General features: G+C 47.4%; 2 protein-coding genes across 2 annotated transcripts; both read left to right on the top strand.

Moving 5' to 3' along the window:
* The first annotated feature begins 471 nt into the window (after positions 1 to 471).
* LOC133140927 (XK-related protein 8-like) lies at positions 472 to 5,919 on the top strand. The gene is made up of 3 exons (XM_061261237.1): positions 472 to 977; positions 2,122 to 2,306; positions 4,014 to 5,919. The coding sequence occupies exons 1-3, from the start codon at positions 655 to 657 to the stop codon at positions 4,853 to 4,855; spliced, it is 1,350 nt and encodes a 449-aa protein (XP_061117221.1). The 5' UTR covers positions 472 to 654; the 3' UTR covers positions 4,856 to 5,919.
* A 4,259-nt stretch (positions 5,920 to 10,178) lies between these two features.
* Positions 10,179 to 15,594, top strand: LOC133118470 (XK-related protein 8-like). The gene is made up of 3 exons (XM_061228553.1): positions 10,179 to 10,607; positions 11,696 to 11,880; positions 13,560 to 15,594. Exons 1-3 carry the CDS (start codon positions 10,255 to 10,257, stop codon positions 14,432 to 14,434), a joined length of 1,413 nt encoding a protein of 470 aa, XP_061084537.1. The 5' UTR covers positions 10,179 to 10,254; the 3' UTR covers positions 14,435 to 15,594.
* The last annotated feature ends 1,829 nt before the right edge of the window (positions 15,595 to 17,423 follow it).

Here is a 17,423-nt window from a genome sequence, read left to right as displayed (position 1 = left end):
AATAATAATAATAATATCATAAACAACATACCATGAGCTGTTTTTCTGAACAAAAGCAAGCTCGTGCTCCATGTATTTAAGTGTTTCTCCCCATTATTCTATCAGTATATAACAAGGAAACGTTCTGAAAACGGCTTGTCTTGAAAAGGGCCATTTTGCACCATAAGCACGACCTGAACGTGGCAATGCTTATTCGTCATGGAATGCAGAGATCTCTGGCACAATGTTGATTAAGAGGGTAAATAATCATAATCCCCATTAAAAGCACCTAACTGAGTAAACATCTTTTTTTAACTATTCGATTGTAGTTGGGGGAAACCCGCATACACACCACGCCCACTTTTGAGTTTGGGAACCACTATTTTAAGTTATAGAACTTTAAAAGCATCTGATTGGCTGTATTTACACGTCGTGGGTACCGTTGTATTCACGGTTGTGAGCTGTATAGTCCACGGGTAAACATGATAGGCTAATTAGTTGTCGCTCAAACATCCTCTGCGCGTCTCAGGCTACATTTTCCCATTCAGATCATGTAGCAATCACCGGGTCTTTGCTCCGTCTGCTAGGAACTGATTCCTATGAATACACTCGAAGTTGTTAGCTGATGTTACAGGCAGAACAAAGTCAGCGATGCCAGAAAGCATGTAGTTCAGAATGGACTGTCCCGGTTTTTGTAGATATACATGTCTAGATTTTGTATTTGCGGTTGTCGGCGTTTTCGCCTACCTGTTCGACGTGGGATCCGATCTGTCGGTCGCGGCTGAGTTCTACCTACATGGCGACTTCGCTTGGTTCGGGTTGGTGATTGGGCTCATGGTTCTGTCGTCAACCGTGGTACATTTGTTTAGCTGGTTCTGGTTTAAATACGATCAAGAACTCGAAGATTTCAAATCGCAGACATCTGCAGAGAGATTACTTTTTGGTGGCGGAGGGCGCCTGGAACTGCTGCACGGGTTTCAGCTCGGATTTCTTCTCCGGTAGGTACCGTTAGTTTGGTTGCCAACATGAGCAAGCAGGATTGAATGGCTAGATTGGAATGCCAAGCTACATTGATATGCTAGATGTTATGGATTTGCTGGCCAAATTCGTTTTCCAGTTCATTACAGTGAAACGCGTAGGAAAGCGTTAAACGTAGACTAGTCAACATAAAATAAAATTAAAAAACATTTGTTGTATATTGTTCCTTGGTATTAATGTTAAACCAGTGGAGAGAAACCTGGTGATCGATTTGACTTCGAATCTGCATGTTTGCCAGTAGAACAACTTGCCCCTGCACTTTGGAGGCAACAATAGCAGCTAGATTTATAATAAAGTTAAATTAAATAATAAAAACAACCTTTTTCATAACTGCTATAAACGGTGTCAATATTAAATATTAAAACAAATACAATACAAAATGCAATATTAAAGAGTGTAGCCATTAAGAATACAAATCTTTCTCAAATACACACCTACTTTACCCTAAACACAGCAGAGATGGTTAAACTCATTTTGAACTATAAATGCCTTTGCACACTAACTGTGTTAAGTAGGCCTGTGTATGTGTGAATGGGATTTCTTAAAAGTTGTACCCACTTGCTGTGTAATTTCAGATGGTAAGAGGGCTCATTCATTAAGTATTTCTCTTTTAGCAGTTTAATCCAAAGGCAAAACCCAACCACGTAAATGTCCTCATGTAAATCACATTAGAATTTTTGATGATTTAGACTTCATTGGCAGGACAGTGGGGTTATGTTTTAGTCTGTATGGGCAGGGTAGTGAGGTTATGTTTTAGTCTGTATGGGCAGGGTAGTGGGGTTATGTTTTAGTCTGTATGGGCAGGGTAGTGGGGTTATGTTTTAGTCTGTATGGGCAGGGTAGTGGGGTTATGTTTTAGTCTGTATGGGCAGGGTAGTGGGGTTATGTTTTAGTCTGTATGGGCAGGGTAGTGGGGTTATGTTTTAGTCCGTATGGGCAGGGTAGTGGGGTTATGTTTTAGTCTGTATTGGCAGGGTAGTGGAACAGGTTAGGCCTTTCAGCTCTGAGCCTGAAGGTTGTGGGGTCACACCCCAGTTGCACTCCTGTCCCATGCCGGTGTTCAAAATGAGAGGGTTTTAGCTCCTCCGTGTGTGTGTGTATCAGGCACGTGTCGGCCATCGAGCAGGGCTTCGGCGTGTGGTGGTGGGGGGAGCAGGCCTCCTACGCTGCCTACGTGACCCATGACCTCAGCATGCTCCGCCTCCTGGAGGCGTTCTGTGAGAGCGCGCCCCAGCTCACCCTCCTGCTCTACATCATCCTCCGAACCGGCCACGCCCGAACCATGCAGAGTGCGTCCCGCCCGCTCACCACTCACCTGTACCTGCTCACCTGTACCCGCTCACCTGTACCCGCTCTCCTGTACCCGCTCACCTGTACCCGCTCACCTGTACCCGATCTCCTGTACCCGCTCACCTGTACCCGCTCACCTGTACCCGCTCACCTGCTCACCTGTACCCGCTCACCTGTACCTGATCTCCTGTACCCGCTCACCTGTACCCGCTCACCTGTACCTGATCTCCTGTACCCGCTCACCTGTACCCGATCTCCTGTACCCGCTCACCTGTACCTGATCTCCTGTACCCGCTCACCTGTACCTGATCTCCTGTACCCGCTCACATGTACCCGCTCACCTGTACCTGATCTCCTGTACCCGCTCACCTGTACCTGATCTCCTGTACCCGCTCACATGTACCCGCTCACCTGTACCTGATCTCCTGTACCCGCTCACCTGTACCTGATCTCCTGTACCCGCTCACATGTACCTGCTCACCTGTACCCGCTCACATGTACCCGCCACCTCACTGCACATGACACTGTGCACCTACACCTGCCCATATCATTACTCGCCTACACCTGCCACCACATGCTCACCTATACCTGCCACCTCACTGCCTGCTTACACTCAGTGTGTGCTCTCTCTCTCCCTGTTGCAGGTGTGACTTCTCTCTCTTTGTGGCAGGTGTGAGTGTGTTCTCTCTCTGCTGCAGGTGTAAGTGTGTGTTCTCTCTCTCACAGGTGTGAGTGTGTGTTCTCTCTCTCACAGGTGTGAGTGTGTGTTCTCTCTCTCACAGGTGTGAGTGTGTGTTCTCTCTCTCACAGGTGTGAGTGTGTGTTCTCTCTCTCACAGGTGTGAGTGTGTGTTCTCTCTCTCACAGGTGTGAGTGTGTGTTCTCTCTCTCACAGGTGTGAGTGTGTGTTCTCTCTCTCACAGGTGTGAGTGTGTGTTCTCTCTCTCACAGGTGTGAGTGTGTGTTCTCTCTCTCACAGGTGTGAGTGTGTGTTCTCTCTCTCACAGGTGTGAGTGTGTGTTCTCTCTCTCACAGGTGTGAGTGTGTGTTCTCTCTCTCACAGGTGTGAGTGTGTGTTCTCTCTCTCACAGGTGTGAGTGTGTGTTCCCTCTCTCACAGGTGTGAGTGTGTGTTCTCTCTCTCACAGGTGTGAGTGTGTGTTCCCTCTCTCACAGGTGTGAGTGTGTGTTCTCTCTCTCACAGGTGTGAGTGTGTGTTCTCTCTCTCACAGGTGTGAGTGTGTGTTCTCTCTCTCACAGGTGTGAGTGTGTGTTCTCTCTCTCACAGGTGTGAGTGTGTGTTCTCTCTCTCACAGGTGTGAGTGTGTGTTCTCTCTCTCACAGGTGTGTGTGTGTGTTCTCTCTCTCACAGGTGTGAGTGTGTGTTCTCTCTCTCACAGGTGTGAGTGTGTGTTCTCTCTCTCACAGGTGTGAGTGTGTGTTCTCTCTCTCACAGGTGTGAGTGTGTGTTCTCTCTCTCACAGGTGTGAGTGTGTGTTCTCTCTCTCACAGGTGTGAGTGTGTGTTCTCTCTCTCACAGGTGTGAGTGTGTGTTCTCTCTCTCACAGGTGTGAGTGTGTGTTCTCTCTCTCACAGGTGTGAGTGTGTGTTCTCTCTCTCACAGGTGTGAGTGTGTGTTCTCTCTCTCACAGGTGTGAGTGTGTGTTCTCTCTCTCACAGGTGTGAGTGTGTGTTCCCTCTCTCACAGGTGTGAGTGTGTGTGCCTCCTCGTTCTCCGTGGCGTGGACGGTGGTGATGTATCACCGCTCCCTGCGGCGGTTCCTGCCCCAGAAGGCTCAGCAGCGCTGGGGCGCGTCGGCGGTGTACTTCCTGTGGAACCTGCTGCTCATCACGCCGCGATTGGCTGCCCTGGCACTCTTCGCCTCAGCCCTGCCCTGCCCCGCCCCCGCCCACTTCCTGTGCCTGTGGCCGGCGCTCTTCCTGTGGGCGTGGCTTCAGCGCACCAGCTTCATGGACAGCGCGGGGGGGGAGTGGCTCTATCGGGGCGCCGTGGCGACCATCTGGTACTTCAGCTGGTTTAACGTGGCCGAGGGGCGGAGCCGGGGGCGGGGCCTGATCTACCACGGCCTCATGATGACGGACAGCGGGATCCTGCTGGGGGCGTGGTGGGGGCTGCGGGGGGCAGGGCTTCAGCAGGCCTACGCTGTGGGCGTGGTCATCGCCCTGCCCTCCGCATACCTGCTGGGCCTGCTGCTCAAAGGCCTGTACTACGCCTACCTCCACCCCAAACTCCGCCCACTTCCTGCCGGGGAGGTCCCCAAACTCCGCCCACTTCCTGCCGGGGAGGTCCCCAAACTCTGCCCACTTCCTGCTGGGGAGGGCCCCAAACTCCGCCCACTTCCTGCCAGGGAGGAGGATGTTCCCGATGGTGACACCCCCTTCAGATCCCACCCCCCCCAGCCTGGCCCCTCCCCCTCAAAACTGTGCAATCAGAGGATGGCTCGCCTGGCCAGCATCTTCTACACCCCCCTGCCTGTGCTGCCCTACGCCCGCCAGCCAATCAGGGCCTCGCCCAACGGCATCATCTAAACCGTACCCCCTCCTGAACCCCTACCTCAACATCTCCACCTGCCTACTGACCTCAACGTCAGGGGCACGTTCAGCCCCAACAAAATATAGAGACATTCACCATCACCCAACCATGTGCCATGGAGGGCTGAGAATTTGCAGGTTCTCCTCATTATATTACCTGGTCTTTAGCTGTACCCATAGCCACTTACAGTTGATGAGACTAAGCAGGAGACAATCCCCCCCAGGAGTAATGTGGGGTTTCGGGCCAAAATCGTGCAATGTGACCGCTGCTACAACCACAGACAATGGACGTCTAATGAACATCCAATAGGAGCCGTGTAATATAATGCATGACGTACTGTAAACGACACACGTGACACTAACCACAATAAACACGTTGTTATTTCAAATGTGACCTTCGATACTAAAATATCACCTTGCATGTGGATGAAGTAGCATTGGCTATTTAAGTGTACCGTTAAAATGCTATCACTTTTGCTACCGAAGGAAAGCGAGAAAATAAACCGCCTTTAGAATCACTTTTTCAGAGCAAAAAAACGCCACGATTAGTCTTCAGCTCTTTGTTCCATCGTCCTCAAGTTCAGCGCGTGGATGTCAGATGATGCAGCTACTGTACTGTAGGATGGAATCTGCTCTTATTATATGATCATTGGATTTTACCTCGCAGTGTGACGACAATGAAAGACTGGATGCTATCCGTACTACACACAACGTGTGCGGCTAGCGTTAGCCACTATGCTACAGGCTGTGCTACGCTGCTACAGGCTGTGCTACGCTGCAACCAATCACTACACCTGCAGATCTCACCTTCAACCAGAGAGGAGGGAACTCATGTATTGATCAGCTGCCCAGGCGCCCGGAGTTTTTGCCTAAAATGCCTTGAGCAGATACTGTGGTTTGTGAATAAATAGCTGTTGTAAATCGTGAAAGCTGAGTACCCTTCTGTTGTACTGTGTGTTATTTTAGATTTGCCAATAATGTTCTGCGTTGGGATACAGACATGCGTTTCCACTTCAAAGGAAAACCCAACAGTTGGTGGAAAATAATTTCTTCTGTCTTCGGTCAACATGAACACTTATCAGGGTGAGCGTGCTGTAACCCAGGCATTAAATACAATTCAGTGTTGGGGGAAAACCCAACCCTGTTTGTCACCTTCATTTCTGAGGCGTGTCATTTTTCTCCCTTCGATTTGGCACATGGCTAAATTATGTCATTTCCCCGAGAGGTGAAAGGGCCCAAGGTACTTTCCTCAGTGACCACTGGAAGATTAGCAAACTAGCTCGCTCACGTTGCTGCAGAAAAAACTGCCTGCAAAGACATACGTATGTACACATCTTCTGTGATTGGGTGAGCTGAATGCATGTACACTTCATCTGTGATTGGGTGAGCTGAATGCATGTACACTTCATCTGTGATTGGGTGAGCTGAATGCATGTACACTTCATCTGTGATTGGGTGAGCTGAATGCATGTACACTTCATCTGTGATTGGGTGAGCTGAAACCCGCTGGCTTATCTGCTCAAAGAGGGGCTGGCAGACCGGGAGGGAGTGTGTGAGACTGTGTGTGAGACTGTGTGAGACTGTGTGTGACTGTGTGTGACTGTGTCTGACTGTGTGTGACTGTGTGTGACAGTGTGTGACAGTGTGTGACAGTGTGTGACAGTGTGTGACTGTGTGTGACTGTGTGTGCCTGTGTGTGACTGTGTGTGACTGTGTGTGACAGTGTGTGACTGTGTGTGACAGTGTGTGACAGTGTGTGACAGTGTGTGACAGTGTGTGACAGTGTGTGACAGTGTGTGACTGTGTGCCTGTGTGAGACTGTGTGTGTGACTTTTGAAGATGTGTTTGGCGTTAGTTTAACAGAGGGGGAAAAAAGAAAAACGATTGTTTTTCTTAAACGGTGAGATTGAAACCTGCAGAGGGCCCAGGGTCGCTCCTGTAGTCACATCCTTCATTTTGTTATTTTCTTATTTTGGAAAATGAGACTGTCTTTTATTGGACGGTCTGCCAGCTCTGGTCGCCTTATGGTTCCCTCTCTACAGGCACCTGGCGGTCGAGCTGCACGTTCACGCCTGTTTTCTGCTCTGGTGCCTCAGTGGTGGAATGACTTGCCTACCACTGTCAGAACAGCAGAATCCCTCCCCCTATTTCGACGCAGACTAAAAACACACCTTTTCAAACTATACCTTAGTCCTCCCTCCTGATTTCCCCCGCCCCCCTTTCTGATATCCCTATCCCTCTTGTCTAACCCCCCCAAAAAAATAAAATAATAATAATTGCACTTATGATGACTATATGTTTACAACAACACTTCATGTGTATTTTACTAGCTATGGATGTGATTCTTTAACTTGTGGAAGAACCTATGCACTTGTAAATCGCTTTGGATTAAAAGCGTCTGCTAAATGACAAAAATATTAATGTAAAATGTAAATGTATATACAGTGGTGTGAAAAAGTGTTTGCCCCCTTCCTGATTTCTTATTTTTAGAAAAAAACCTACATGGCCCTGTGTGGAAAAAGTGATTGCCCCCTAAACCTAATAACTGGTTGGGCCACCCTTAGCAGCAACAACTGCAATCAAGCGTTTGCGATAACTTGCAATGAGTCTCTTACAGCGCTGTGGAGGAATTTTGGCCCACTCATCTTTGCAGAATTGTTGTAATTCAGCCACATTGGAGGGTTTTGTCATGCCACAGCATCTCAATAGGATTCAGGTCAGGACTTTGGACTAGACCACTCCAAAGTCTTCATTTTGTTTTTCTTCAGCCATTCAGAGGTGGACTTGCTGGTGTGTTTTGGATCATTGTCCTGCTGCAGAACCCAAGTTCGTTTCAGCTTGAGGTCACGAACAGATGGCCGGACATTCTCCTTCAGGATTTTTTGGTAGACAACAGAATTCATGGTTCCATTTATCACAGCAAGTATTCCAGGTCCTGAAGCAGCAAAACAGCCCCAGACCATCACACTACCACCACCATATTTTACTGTTGGTATGATGTTCTTTTTCTGAAATGCGGTGTTACTTTTACGCCAGATGTAATGGGACACACACCTTCCAAAAAGTTCAACTTTTGTCTCGTCAGACCACAGAGTATTTTCCCAAAAGTCTTGGGGAACATCAAGATGTTTTCTGGCAAAATTGAGACAAGCCTTAATGTTCTTTTTGCTCAGCAGCGGTTTTCGTCTTGGAACTCTGCCATGCAGGCCATTTTTGCCCAGTCTCTTTCTTACGGTGGAGTCATGAACACTGACCTTAACTGAGGCAAGTGAGGCCTGCAGTTCTTTGGATGTTGTTGTGGGGTCTTTTGTGACCTCTTGGATGAGTTGTCACTGCGCTCTTGGGGTAATTTTGGTCGGCCGGCCACTCCTGGGAAGGTTCACCACTGTTCCATGTTTTCGCCATTTGTGGATAATGGCTCTCACTGTGGTTCGCTGGAGTCCCAAAGCTTTAGAAATGGCTTTATAACCTTTTCCAGACTGATAGATCTCAATTACTTTCTTTCTCATTTGTTCCTGAATTTCTTTAGATCTCGGCATGATGTCTAGCTTTTGAGGATCATTTGGTCTACTTCACTTTGTCAGGCAGGTCCTATTTAAGTGATTTCTTGATTGAGAACAGGTGTGGCAGTAATCAGGCCTGGGTGTGGCTAGAGAAATTGAGAGGTTTGATAAACCACAGGTAAGTTATGTTTTTACAGGGGGGCAATCACTTTTTCACACAGGGCCATGTAGGTTTGGATTTTTTTTCTCCTTTAATAATAAAAACCTTCATTGAAAAACTGCATTTTGTGTTTACTTGTTGTCTTTGACTAATATCGAAATTTGTTTGATGATCTGAAACATTTAAGTGTGACAAACATGCAAAAAAAATAAAATAAAATAAAAATAAAAAAGAAATCAGGAAGGGGGCAAACACTTTTTCACACCACTGTAATGTGAAATGTAATTACGTTCATTTTTTTTATTTACTCATGATGTATTATACCACTTTATTATTATTATTATTATTATTATTATTATTATTATTATTATTATTATTATTATGTGCCATATGGTTATTGCAATGGTTGCAAATGTATATATAACTTGTGGGATTTTGTCAGCTGTGCATGTTTATGTTATGTGCACAATGGAACCCATGCACCCCTTAGGTGTTCTGTAGTAAGCACTTTGACATACAGTACTGTGCAGAAGTCTTAGGCACTTTATTATGTATATGTTTATTTTTGTGTGTGTGTGTGTGTGTTAGTATAAAAGTACACATTTGAGAATATGAATTTTCCAAAATACTTTGTATTTAATTAAAAAAAGTAACATATTACTGTAAGCAATTGACTACTTTCTAGATAAAAACTTGATCAAGGCTGTCTGAGATCGGAAGCAAGGAGTCAACCAAAGTCTGCAGAAGAACTGTGGCAAGTTCTCCAACATGCTTGGAACCACCTCCCTGCTGATTGTCTTATAGAACTGCAGGACAGCGTTGGCTATCTCAGAGTGATGCAGTTTTAATGCCAAAGGGTGGTCACAAAAAATACTGATTTGATTCAGTTTTTAACTATTCTGCCAAATTACTAAAATGTTATGTAAAATGTAGAATATTTTCATTTAGGACCTTTCATTGAATTATTTTTTTGAAGAATCTTATCTGTACAGAATGTTAGACAGGTGCCTAGGACTTTTGCACAGTACTGTAATGAAATGAATGATGCCACTTCCTTACAATACATACATTATTAATAATAATAATAATTATAATAATAATAATAATAATAATAATATCATAAACAACATACCATGAGCTGTTTTTCTGAACAAAAGCAAGTTCGTGCTCCATGTATTTAAGTGTTTCTCCCCATTATTCTATCAGTATATAACAAGGAAACGTTCTGAAAACGGCTTGTCTTGAAAAGGGCCATTTTGCACCATAAGCACGACCTGAACGTGGCAATGCTTATTCGTCATGGGATGCAGAGATCTCTGGCACAATGTTGATTAAGAGGGTAAATAATCATAATCCCCATTAAAAGCACCTAACTGAGTAAACATCTTTTTTTAACTATTGTAGATTGTAGTTGGGGGAAACCCGCATACACACCGCGCCCACTTTTGAGTTTGGGAACCACTATTTTAAGTTATAGAACTTTAAAGGCCTCTGATTGGCTGTATTTACACGTCGTGGGTACCGTCGTAATCACGGCTGTGATCTGTATAGTCCACGGGTAAACATGATAGGCTAATTAGTTGTCGCTCAAACATCCTCCGCGCGCCTCAGGCTACATAGTCCCATTCAGATCATGTAGCAATCACCGGGTCTTTGCTCCGTCTGCTAGGAACTGATTCCTATGAATACACTCGAAGTTGTTAGCTGATGTTACAGGCAGAACAAAGTCAGCGATGCCAGAAAGCATGTATTTCAGAATGGACTGTCCCGGTTTTTGTAGATATACATGTCTAGATTTTGTATTTGCGGTTGTCGGCGTTTTCGCCTACTTGTGCGACGTGGGATCCGATCTGTCGGTCGCGGCTGAGTTCTACCTACATGGCGACTTCGCTTGGTTCGGGTTGGTGATTGGGCTCATGGTTCTGTCGTCAACCGTGGTACATTTGTTTAGCTGGTTCTGGTTTAAATACGATCAAGAACTCGAAGATTTCAAATCGCAGACATCTGCAGAGAGATTACTTTTTGGTGGCGGAGGGCGCCTGAAACTTAGCCTGCTGCACGCGTTTCAGCTCGGATTTCTTCTCCGGTAGGTACCGTTAGTTTGGTTGCCAACATGAGCAAGGAGGATAGAAAAGCTAGATTTGAATGCCAAGCTACATTGATATGCTAGATGTTATGGATTTGCTGGCCAAATTCGTTTTCCAGTTCATTACAGTGAAACGCGTAGGATATAGGAAAGCGTTGAACGTAGACTAGTCAACATAAAATAAAATTAAAAAACATTTGTTGTATATTGTTCCTTTGTATTAATGTTAAACCAGTGGAGAGAAACCTGGTGATCGATTTGACTTCGAATCTGCATGTTTGCCAGTAGAACAACCTGCCCCTGCACTTTGGAGGCAACAATAGCAGCTAGATTTATAATAAAGTTAAATTAAATAATAAAAACAACCTTTTTCATAACTGCTATAAACGGTGTCAATATTAAATATTAAAACAAATACAATACAAAATGCAATATTAAAGAGTGTAGCCATTAAGAATACAAATCTTTCTCAAATACACACCTACTTTACCCTAAACACAGCAGAGATGGTTAAACTCATTTTGAACTATAAATGCCTTTGCACACTAACTGTGTTAAGTAGGCCTGTGTATGTGTGAATGGGATTTCTTAAAAGTTGTACCCACTTGCTGTGTAATTTCAGATGGTAAGAGGGCGCTAAGTATTTTAAGTATTTCTCTTTTAGCAGTTTAATCCAAAGGCAAAACCCAACCATGTAAATGTCCTCATGTAAATCACATTAGAATTTTTGATGATTTAGACTTCATTGGCAGGACAGTGGGGTTATGTTTTAGTCTGTATGGGCAGGGTAGTGAGGTTATGTTTTAGTCTGTATGGGCAGGGTAGTGGGGTTATGTTTTAGTCTGTATGGGCAGGGTAGTGGGGTTATGTTTTAGTCTGTATGGGCAGGGTAGTGGGGTTATGTTTTAGTCTGTATGGGCAGGGTAGTGGGGTTATGTTTTAGTCTGTATTGGCAGGGTAGTGGAACAGGTTAGGCCTTTCAGCTCTGAGCCTGAAGGTTGTGGGGTCACACCCCAGTTGCACTCCTGTCCCATGCCGGTGTTCAAAATGAGAGGGTTTTAGCTCCTCTGTGTGTGTGTGTGTATCAGGCACGTGTCGGCCATCGAGCAGGGCTTCGGCGTGTGGTGGTGGGGGGAGCAGGCCTCCTACGCCGCCTACGTGACCCATGACCTCAGCATGCTCCGCCTCCTGGAGGCGTTCTGTGAGAGCGCGCCCCAGCTCACCCTCCTGCTCTACATCATCCTCCAGACCGGCCACGCCCGAACCATGCAGAGTGCGTCCCGCCCGCTCACCACTCACCTGTACCTGCTCACCTGTACCCGCTCTCCTGTACCTGATCTCCTGTACCCGCTCACCTGTACCCGCTCTCCTGTACCCGCTCTCCTGTACCCGCTCACCTGTACCCGCTCACCTGTACCCGATCTCCTGTACCCGCTCACCTGTACCCGCTCACCTGTACCTGATCTCCTGTACCCGCTCACCTGTACCTGATCTCCTGTACCCGCTCACCTGTACCTGATCTCCTGTACCCGCTCACATGTACCCGCTCACCTGTACCCGCTCACATGTACCCGCCACCTCACTGCACATGACACTGTGCACCTACACCTGCCCATATCATTACTCGCCTACACCTGCCACCACATGCTCACCTATACCTGCCACCTCACTGCCTGCTTACACTCAGTGTGTGCTCTCTCTCTCCCTGTTGCAGGTGTGACTTCTCTCTCTTTGTGGCAGGTGTGAGTGTGTTCTCTCTCTGCTGCAGGTGTAAGTGTGTGTTCTCTCTCACAGGTGTGAGTGTGTGTTCTCTCTCTCACAGGTGTGAGTGTGTGTTCTCTCACAGGTGTGAGTGTGTGTTCTCTCTCACAGGTGTGAGTGTGTGTTCTCTCTCTCACAGGTGTGAGTGTGTGTTCTCTCTCTCACAGGTGTGAGTGTGTGTTCTCTCTCTCACAGGTGTGAGTGTGTGTTCCCTCTCTCACAGGTGTGAGTGTGTGTTCTCTCTCACAGGTGTGAGTGTGTGTTCTCTCTCTCACAGGTGTAAGTGTGTGTTCTCTCTCACAGGTGTGAGTGTGTGTTCTCTCTCTCACAGGTGTGAGTGTGTGTTCTCTCACAGGTGTGAGTGTGTTCTCTCTCTCACAGGTGTGAGTGTGTGTTCTCTCTCTCACAGGTGTGAGTGTGTGTTCTCTCTCTCACAGGTGTGAGTGTGTGTTCTCTCTCTCACAGGTGTGAGTGTGTGTTCTCTCTCTCACAGGTGTGAGTGTGTGTTCTCTCTCTCACAGGTGTGAGTGTGTGTTCTCTCTCTCACAGGTGTGAGTGTGTGTTCTCTCTCTCACAGGTGTGAGTGTGTGTTCTCTCTCTCACAGGTGTGAGTGTGTGTTCTCTCTCTCACAGGTGTGAGTGTGTGTTCTCTCTCTCACAGGTGTGAGTGTGTGTTCTCTCTCTCACAGGTGTGAGTGTGTGTTCTCTCTCTCACAGGTGTGAGTGTGTGTTCTCTCTCTCACAGGTGTGAGTGTGTGTTCTCTCTCTCACAGGTGTGAGTGTGTGTTCTCTCTCTCACAGGTGTGAGTGTGTGTTCTCTCTCTCACAGGTGTGAGTGTGTGTTCTCTCTCTCACAGGTGTGAGTGTGTGTTCTCTCTCTCACAGGTGTGAGTGTGTGTTCCCTCTCTCACAGGTGTGAGTGTGTGTTCTCTCTCTCACAGGTGTGAGTGTGTGTTCTCTCTCTCACAGGTGTGAGTGTGTGTTCTCTCTCTCACAGGTGTGAGTGTGTGTTCTCTCTCTCACAGGTGTGAGTGTGTGTTCTCTCTCTCACAGGTGTGAGTGTGTGTTCTCTCTCTCACAGGTGTGAGTGTGTGTTCTCTCTCTCACAGGTGTGAGTGTGTGTTCTCTCTCTCACAGGTGTGAGTGTGTGTTCTCTCTCACAGGTGTGAGTGTGTGTTCTCTCTCTCACAGGTGTGAGTGTGTGTGCCTCCTCGTTCTCCGTGGCGTGGACGGTGGTGATGTATCACCGCTCTCTGCGGCGGTTCCTGCCCCAGAAGGCTCAGCAGCGCTGGGGCGCGTCGGCGGTGTACTTCCTGTGGAACCTGCTGCTCATCACGCCGCGATTGGCTGCCCTGGCGCTCTTCGCCTCAGCCCTGCCCTGCCCCGCCCCCGCCCACTTCCTGTGCCTGTGGCCGGCGCTCTTCCTGTGGGCGTGGCTTCAGCGCACCAGCTTCATGGACAGCGCGGGGGGGGAGTGGCTCTATCGGGGCGCCGTGGCGACCATCTGGTACTTCAGCTGGTTTAACGTGGCCGAGGGGCGGAGCCGGGGGCGGGGCCTGATCTACCACGCCCTCATGATGACGGACAGCGGGATCCTGCTGGGGGCGTGGTGGGGGCTGCGGGGGGCGGGGCTTCAGCAGGCCTACGCTGTGGGCGTGGTCATCGCCCTGCCCTCCGCATACCTGCTGGGCCTGCTGCTCAAAGGCCTGTATTACGCCTACCTCCACCCCAAACTCCGCCCACTTCCTGCCGGGGAGGTCCCCAAACTCCGCCCACTTCCTGCCGGGGAGGACCCCAAACTCCGCCCACTTCCTGCCGGGGAGGAACCCAAACTCTGCCCACTTCCTGCTGGGGAGGGCCCCAAACTCCGCCCACTTCCTGCCAGGGAGGAGGATGTTCCCGATGGTGACACCCCCTTCAGATCCCGCCCCCCCCAGCCTGGCCCCTCCCCCTCAAAACTGTGCAATCAGAGGATGGCTCGCCTGGCCAGCATCTTCTACACCCCCCTGCCTGTGCTGCCCTACGCCCGCCAGCCAATCAGGGCCTCGCCCAACGGCATCATCTAAACCGTACACCCTCCTGAACCCCTACCTCAACATCTCCACCTGCCTACTGACCTCAACGTCAGGGGCACGTTCAGCCCCAACAAAATATAGAGACATTCACCATCGCACAACCATGTGCCATGGAGGGCTGAGAATTTGCAGGTTCTCCTCATTATATTACCTGGTCTTTGGCTGTACCCATAGCCACTTACAGTTGATGAGACTAAGCAGGAGACAATCCCCCCCAGGAGTAATGTGGGGTTTCGGGCCAAAATCGTGCAATGTGACCGCTGCTACAACCACAGACAATGGACGTCTAATGAACATCCAATAGGAGCCGTGTAATATAATGCATGACGTACTGTAAACGACACACGTGACACTAACCACAATAAACACGTTGTTATTTCAAATGTGACCTTCGATACTAAAATATCACCTTGCATGTGGATGAAGTAGCATTGGCTATTTAAGTGTACCGTTAAAATGCTATCACTTTTGCTACCGAAGGAAAGCGAGAAAATAAACCGCCTTTAGAATCACTTTTTCCGAGCAAAAAAACGCCACGATTAGTCTTCAGCTCTTTCTTCCATCGTCCTCAAGTTCAGCGCGTGGATGTCAGATGATGCAGCTCCTGCACTGTAGGATGGAATCTGCTCTTATTATATGATCATTGAATTTTACCTCGCAGTGTGACGACAATGAAAGACTGGATGCTATCAGTACTACACACGACGTGTGCGGCTAGCGTTAACCACTATGCTACAGGCTGTGCTACGCTGCTACAGGCTGTGCTACGCTGCAACCAATCACTACACCTGCAGATCACACCTTCAACCAGAGAGGAGGGAACTCATGTATTGATCAGCTGCCCAGGCGCCCGGAGTTTTTACCTAAAATGCCTTGAGCAGATACTGTGGTTTGTGAATAAATAGCTGTTGTGAATCGTGAAAGCTGAGTACCCTTCTGTTGTACTGTGTGTTATTTTAGATTTGGCAATAATGTTCTGCGTTGGGATACAGACATGCGTTTCCACTTTAAAGGAAAACCCAACAGTTGGTGGAAAATAATTTCTTCTGTCTTCGGTCAACATGAACACTTATCAGGGTGAGCGTGCTGTAACCCAGGCATTAAATACAATTCAGTGTTGGGGGAAAACCCAACCCTGTTTGTCACCTTCATTTCTGAGGCGTGTCATTTTTCTCCCTTCGATTTGGCACATGGCTAAATTATGTCATTTCCCCGAGAGGTGAAAGGGCCCAAGGTACTTTCCTCAGTGACCACTGGAAGATTAGCAAACTAGCTCGCTCACGTTGCTGCAGAAAAAACTGCCTGCAAAGACATACGTATGTACACATCTTCTGTGATTGGGTGAGCTGAATGCATGTACACTTCATCTGTGATTGGGTGAGCTGAAACCCGCTGGCTTATCTGCTGTTTACAGTGTTGGAGGCAACAGCTGCCTGCCAGGCATCAGAGGGAAAGAAAGTACCCAGGGCTCAAAGAGGGGCCGGCAGACCGGGAGGGAGTGTGTGAGACTGTGTGTGAGACTGTGTGAGACTGTGTGACAGTGTGTGACTGTGTGAGACTGTGTGTGTGACTGTGTGTGTGACTGTGTGTGAGACTGTGTGTGAGACTGTGTGACAGTGTGTGACTGTGTGTGACAGTGTGTGTGAGACTGTGTGACTGTGTGACTGTGTGTGTGACTTTTGAAGATGTGTTTGGCGTTAGTTTAACAGAGGGGGAAAAAAGAAAAACGATTGTTTTTCTTAAACGGTGAGATTGAAACCTGCAGAGGGCCCAGGGTTGCTCCTGTAGTCACATCCTTCATTTTGTTATTTTCTTATTTTGGAAAATGAGACTGTCTTTTATTGGACGGTCTGCCAGCTCTGGTCGCCTTATGGTTCCCTCTCTACGGGCACCTGGCAGTCGAGCTGCACGTTCACGCCTGTTTTCTGCTCTGGTGCCTCAGTGGTGGAATGACTTGCCTACCACTGTCAGGACAGCAGAATCCCTCCCCCTATTTCGACGCAGACTAAAAACACACCTTTTCAAACTATACCTTAGTCCTCCCTCCTGATTTCCCCCGCCCCCCTTTCTGATATCCCTATCCCTCTTGTCTAACCCCCCCAAAAAAATTTAATAATAATAATTATGATGACTATGTTTACAACAACACTTCATGTGTATTTTACTAGCTATGGATGTGATTCTTTAACTTGTGGAAGAACCTATGCACTTTGGCTTAAAATTAAAAGGATTAAAAGCGTCTGCTAAATGACAAAAATATAAATGTAAAATGTAAATGTATATACAGTGGTGTGAAAAAATGTTTGCCCCCTTCCTGATTTCTTATTTTTAGAAAAAAAATCCAAACCTACATGGCCCTGTGTGGAAAAAGTGATTGCCCCCTAAACCTAATAACTGGTTGGGCCACCCTTAGCAGCAACAACTGCAATCAAGCGTTTGCGATAACTTGCAATGAGTCTCTTACAGCGCTGTGGAGGAATTTTGGCCCACTCATCTTTGCAGAATTGTTGTAATTCAGCCACATTGGAGGGTTTTGTCATGCCACAGCATCTCAATAGGATTCAGGTCAGGACTTTGGACTAGACCACTCCAAAGTCTTCATTTTGTTTTTCTTCAGCCATTCAGAGGTGGACTTGCTGGTGTGTTTTGGATCATTGTCCTGCTGCAGAACCCAAGTTCGTTTCAGCTTGAGGTCACGAACAGATGGCCGGACATTCTCCTTCAGGATTTTTTGGTAGACAACAGAATTCATGGTTCCATTTATCACAGCAAGTATTCCAGGTCCTGAAGCAGCAAAACAGCCCCAGACCATCACACTACCACCACCATATTTTACTGTTGGTATGATGTTCTTTTTCTGAAATGCGGTGTTACTTTTACGCCAGATGTAATGGGACACACACCTTCCAAAAAGTTCAACTTTTGTCTCGTCAGACCACAGAGTATTTTCCCAAAAGTCTTGGGGAACATCAAGATGTTT

This window comes from Conger conger, chromosome 1 (genome assembly GCF_963514075.1).
Source record: "Conger conger chromosome 1, fConCon1.1, whole genome shotgun sequence".
NCBI lineage: Eukaryota > Metazoa > Chordata > Actinopteri > Anguilliformes > Congridae > Conger > Conger conger.
Note: the sequence above shows the minus strand (reverse complement) of the source record. Positions and strands in the feature narration are given on the sequence as shown.

What these genes read in the sequence shown, in the direction of transcription:
- LOC133140927 (XM_061261237.1), top strand. Translation starts at nt 655, where the DNA reads ATGGACTGTCCCGGTTTTTGTAGATATACATGTCTAGATTTTGTATTT. An exon ending in CAGCTCGGATTTCTTCTCCG is followed by an intron (nt 978 to 2,121) that starts GTAGGTACCGTT and finishes TGTGTGTATCAG; the next exon opens with GCACGTGTCGGCCATCGAGC. An exon ending in CCACGCCCGAACCATGCAGA is followed by an intron (nt 2,307 to 4,013) that starts GTGCGTCCCGCC and finishes CCTCTCTCACAG; the next exon opens with GTGTGAGTGTGTGTGCCTCC.
- LOC133118470 (XM_061228553.1), top strand. Translation starts at nt 10,255, where the DNA reads ATGCCAGAAAGCATGTATTTCAGAATGGACTGTCCCGGTTTTTGTAGA. An exon ending in CAGCTCGGATTTCTTCTCCG is followed by an intron (nt 10,608 to 11,695) that starts GTAGGTACCGTT and finishes TGTGTGTATCAG; the next exon opens with GCACGTGTCGGCCATCGAGC. An exon ending in CCACGCCCGAACCATGCAGA is followed by an intron (nt 11,881 to 13,559) that starts GTGCGTCCCGCC and finishes TCTCTCTCACAG; the next exon opens with GTGTGAGTGTGTGTGCCTCC.